The sequence below is a fragment of the Oncorhynchus tshawytscha genome, linkage group LG17, assembly GCF_018296145.1.
Source record: "Oncorhynchus tshawytscha isolate Ot180627B linkage group LG17, Otsh_v2.0, whole genome shotgun sequence".
Lineage (NCBI taxonomy): Eukaryota > Metazoa > Chordata > Actinopteri > Salmoniformes > Salmonidae > Oncorhynchus > Oncorhynchus tshawytscha.
Window position 1 is genome coordinate 23,625,616 of NC_056445.1, and position 4,637 is coordinate 23,630,252.

Below are 4,637 nucleotides of genomic sequence, written 5' to 3' on the forward strand. Positions count from 1 at the left end.
TCCTATATTGACATAACCTGAAATAACCTGCTCAGCAAGGAAGAAGCCACTGCTCCAAAACTGCCATAAAAACACCAGACTACTGCACATGGGGACAAAGATCATACTTTTTGGAGAAATGTCCTCTGGTCTGATGAAACAAAAATAGAACTGTTTGGCCGCAATGACCATCGTTATGTTTGGAGGAAAAGGGGAGGCTTGCAAGCCGAAGAACACCATCCCTACCGTGAAGCACGGGGTGGCAGCAAGGAAATTATGTGGATATATTGAAGCAACATCTCAAGATATCGGTCAGGAGGTTAAAGCTTGGTCGCTAATGGGTCTTCCAAATGGACAATGACCCCAAGCATAATCCCAAAGCACTGACCTCAATCCCATAGAAATTTGTCAAATGAACTGAAAGGAGCAAGGAGGCATACATACCTGATTCAGTTGCACCAGCTCTGTCAGGAGGAATGGGCCAAAATTCACCCAATTTATTGTGGGAAGCTTGTGGAAGGCTACCCAAAACGTTTGACCCAAGTGAAACAATTTAAAGGCAATGCTACCAAATACTAATTGAGTGTGCTGTATGTAAACTTCTGATCCACTGGGAATGTGATGAAAGAAATAAAAGCTGAAATAAATCATTCTCTCTACTATTATTCTGACATTTCACATTCTTTTGACTTCAACTGTACATGGCATCATTGACCTTTAAGTAGGCCATAGTCTTTCAACACAGACTTCATGGGAGTATTTTCTCTGAACACCACGGCTTCCATCAATCACAGCTTTACCCAAGCAACGACATACAGTACAGTATAGCTATCCACATGGAGATCCAAGTTCACTCAACTGGCCATCTTGCATTGTTACCTTGTAATGTTGAATCAAAATCAGCTCCCGGCATGATGTTTGTTTCTCTATTTGTATTGCAGAACATTTTACCGCCATGTTGGAGCCCAACGGACTTTCATGTTGAACAGAAAAAACCCTGCAATTGGTTTCAGTTGTGGGATTGTCTATAATCTATACTTTCAGTATGACTGTCCTGCAGGATTCTATAGACTGCAGCTCAGTAGAAGTGTACCACCTGGAAGCCTCTGAGGCAGTGGAAGGCTTTTGCGTCCAGGTGGCCCAGGTCTATGAGGTTGTGCTCCAGCTGCACCAGCACCAGGCTGCTGAGGCCGAGGTCTGAACCCCCCCAGCAGAAGGCGTCGCGGGGCACTGAGTGGATCTTGTTGTGTGTGAGTGCCACTGAGTGTAGCCCCCAGGGCAGCTGCCTGGGCACCTGGCTCAGGGCGTTGTGACACAGGTCCAGTTGGTGCAGAACGGGCAGCGCCCTGAAAGCCCCTGAGGCCACCCTGGCTATCTTGTTACTGGCCAGGCCCAGGTGCTCCAGGTGGGGGAGGTGGAGGAAGGAGGCTTTGCCCACGGAGGAGATGAGGTTGCCCTCCAGGTTGAGGGTTTTGAGGGAAGAGGGGAGGTGGCGGGGTACCTTCTTGAGCTGGTTGCCCTCTAAGTTGAGGCTCTCCAGGTGGGTGGCGTTGACGAGGGACTCCTGAGCAGGCCATGGTTGGTTAGCCGGTTAGCGCTCAAATCCAGAATCACCAGCTCTGAGGTGCCCATGAAGGCCTCCCCTGGGAACTTCTGGATAAGGTTGCCACGGAGGTACAACTCCCTGATAGATAGCGGTAAGCCCAGAGGCACCGAGGCCAGCCGGTTGCGGTCCAGGCTGAGGGTGCGCAGGCTGCCCAGAGGTGAGAGCACACTGGCGGGGAGAGTATCGTTCCCATTCCCCAGGCTGTTGTTGTTGAGGCTGAGGACCAGCAGGCCAGGGCAGTGGGCCCAGGCTCCCTCCGACATCACGTTCAGGTGGTTGTTATCCAGACGCAGCTCTTCCAGGGAGGCGGGCAGGTCTGTGGGCACGCTCTCCAGTAGGTTCCGGTCCAGGTAGAGCCGCCTCAGGGCCGGGATGCCCTCGAAGGCCCCCTCGATGGAGCCGTCTGTCAGCCGGTTGTTGCTGAGCACCAGGAACTCCATGGACAGGTACTCATTGAGCAGGTCCAGCTGAATGCTGTCGATGCGGTTGTTCATCAGGAGGACGTAGCGGGAGTTATAAGGGATGCCGTACGGAACCTTCTCCAGCCCCTTGTCGGAACACTGGACCACTCTGGGAAATAAGGCAATAGAAAACATTGGAGTAATGAATGTGGACCTGTAAAGATGCATACATTATGCACGCAACACACATTACTGTACAAAATGGTTTGGGTGATTAAATAAGACTGTGACAATATGGAAATAGCATAATGATAAAATATAATTAATTACAAATGGGCAATAGTAAGCCAGATTTAGTCCGAGAACATCTCACCGTCCATAGCAGGCACACTCCGGGGGACAGTAGTTGTCTTTGAAGTAGGGGAAGTATGCCGGATTTGTGCCCTCCTTCTTCTCCTGTTTTGTCTCTTTGGTTTTGTTGTCCTTTTTCAGAGGTTTACCTTTCCTCTCATTTATTTTGTCTTTCTTTTGATGTTTCACTGTCTTTGTCTTGATACTCTTGGTGGTCTGTGTCAGCTCCATTGTGTGTTTTGACACTGCTGGTTTGGCTGTAGGTTTTGTCTGTTGTGTTTTGGGTGAAGGTTTTGTCTGTTGTGTTCTGGATGTAGGTTTCGTCTGTAGTGTTTTGTGTGTAGGTTTTGCCTGTAGTGTTTTGGGTGTAGGTTTTGTCAGTTGTGTTTCAGGTCTAGGCTTTGTCAGTTGTGTTTCAGGTGTAGGCTTTGTCAGATGTGTTTCGGGTGTAGGTTTTGTCTGTTGTGTTTTGGGTGTATGGTTTGTCTGTTGTGTTTTTGATGTGGAGTTTGTGTGTAGTGTTTTGGGTATAGACTTTGTGTCTAGTGTTTTGGGTGTAGGGTTTGTCTGTACTGTCACTGTTGGTTTTGTCATCTCTTTTGGTTTGGCTGTAGGTTGCAGTTCCTTGGCTGTGGGTTTTGCCTGTTGTGTTTTGGGTGTATGGTTTGTCTGTTGTGTTTTGGATGTGGAGTTTGTCTGTACAGTCACTTTGGGTTTGGCTGTTGGTTTTGTCATCTCTTTTGGTTTGGCTGTAGGTTGCAGTTCCTTGGCTGTGGGTTTTGCTTGTTTTGGTTTGTCTGTAGACTTTAGCTGCTTGACTGTATTTTTTGTCTCTTTGAGAAAGACAATGCTGTTCCTCTCAGTCTGATTGCCATTGACTGAAACCTTGATAATTGGGCCAACTTTGACCTCCATCGCCTGCGAAACAAAACTCTCCCCCTCCCTGAGATTTGTCTGGGAGCTGTCAGTCACACTCTGAACCACAATGAGCTCACTGTCCACCAATGAGATGGCCTCCTCTGCCTCTGGAGCCGGGTCTTGGATATGACTGGCAGGTTGAGCGAGAGCATGAGTGGCAGACTCTGGAACTTGAGAGAGGGGGTAGAGGGTGTAACTGGGGGAGGGTCATGTTGAGTGGCAGGTGGAGGAGTGACATCATAAAGTAGAACAGGCATAGCTACAGGGGGAGGGGACATGGGTTTGTTGATAGCTTGATTAACAGGTTGAGTGTCTGCTACTTTTTCTACAGGAGAGGAGGAAGTGCTGGTTGGAGGGGGGAGGTCTATGTGTGTAACAACTAAGTAGTCTCTCTCGCCTTGATCTACACTGGGTTCTTTAACTTCCCCAACTCTCCGGTCTTCTTCTAGTTTCTCCTCTCCTCCATATGCTCTCTGTTCCTTAACACCTCTCTCCTCATCATCTAATCTAATCCCTTCTTCATGTCTCCCCTCTCCATTATCTCTTCTCTCCTCCTCCTCTTCATGTTCCTCATCAGCTTCTATCTCCCCATTTTCAAATATCTTCTTCTCTCTGTAATCAAGCCCTCCAACCAGCTTTCTCTCTTCCTCCATCCCTCGCTCTTCCTCATGGCCCTCCTGCTCTGCTGCCCCCTTCTCCTCCTCTATTCTCCACTTCTCAGAGTCAGTCTCTAGAGTTAGTCCTTCCTCGCTCCTCCCCTCTTCCTCCCTCCCCTCTTCAGGGTGGGTTGCAGTGAGTTCTTCACCCTCATCTTCGTCTGCTGCTGTGGTCTCCCTCAGTCTCTCAGGTCTCCAGTCTGACCAGGGATCTGTTTCTCTGACCAAGTCTTCTATGAGGATCATTTCCACTCCTAGACACACCCAGCAGTATCTTAGTATTGACACTCAAGATTAGGCATCGCTACAAAATGACAGACAAAGTGGGCCATATTGACAGAGATTTTACAAAGTTTGCAGGTGTTTTTTCATAAAAGAATAGAAGTATTATAAAATAAAACCACTTCTTACAGTACTTTAAATTAATTACCAAAATTGGGCAAATGGCTCCGGTTCGTTTCAAACCTGTGACTAGGTTGCCTGAATAAGTCTGGGATATGTTAACAGACTTGGTTAGTTTGAAAAAACATTATTCCTATGCAGTGTGGAAACATCTGAATTCAAGTGTACTTAGGTTCCTTTGCTGCACACATACATACATATGATGCATTTTCCAAACTGATCAGACAATTAGGAGGATCAGAAAATCAAGCTATTGTAAATTAGAAGTTGTTGAATTAGTTAGTCAAGTTTGTGAATGTAAAATCAGTGTGTAGATCCCGTGGA

At 47.5% G+C, this 4,637-nt stretch overlaps 1 protein-coding gene across 1 annotated transcript; it reads right to left on the minus strand.

The window, feature by feature from the left end:
- Positions 1-1,057: 1,057 nt before the first annotated feature.
- On the minus strand, positions 1,058-4,157 carry LOC112235494 (extracellular matrix protein 2-like). Its single transcript, XM_042299989.1, has 4 exons — positions 3,653-4,157; positions 2,360-3,425; positions 1,542-2,155; positions 1,058-1,500 (listed from the first exon to the last, which is right to left on the minus strand). Exons 1-4 carry the CDS (start codon positions 4,155-4,157, stop codon positions 1,058-1,060), a joined length of 2,628 nt encoding a protein of 875 aa, XP_042155923.1.
- Positions 4,158-4,637: the final 480 nt, after the last annotated feature.

Bases quoted from the DNA above. Each gene is read 5' to 3' on its own strand.
- LOC112235494 (XM_042299989.1), bottom strand. From the start codon at position 4,157: ATGATCCTCATAGAAGACTTGGTCAGAGAAACAGATCCCTGGTCAGAC. The intron at 2,156-2,359 runs GTGAGATGTTCT...CTTATTTCCCAG, and splicing joins GAGTGTGCCTGCTATGGACG to AGTGGTCCAGTGTTCCGACA. The intron at 1,501-1,541 runs GTCCCTCGTCAA...GCCTCAACTTAG, and splicing joins CAACCATGGCCTGCTCAGGA to AGGGCAACCAGCTCAAGAAG.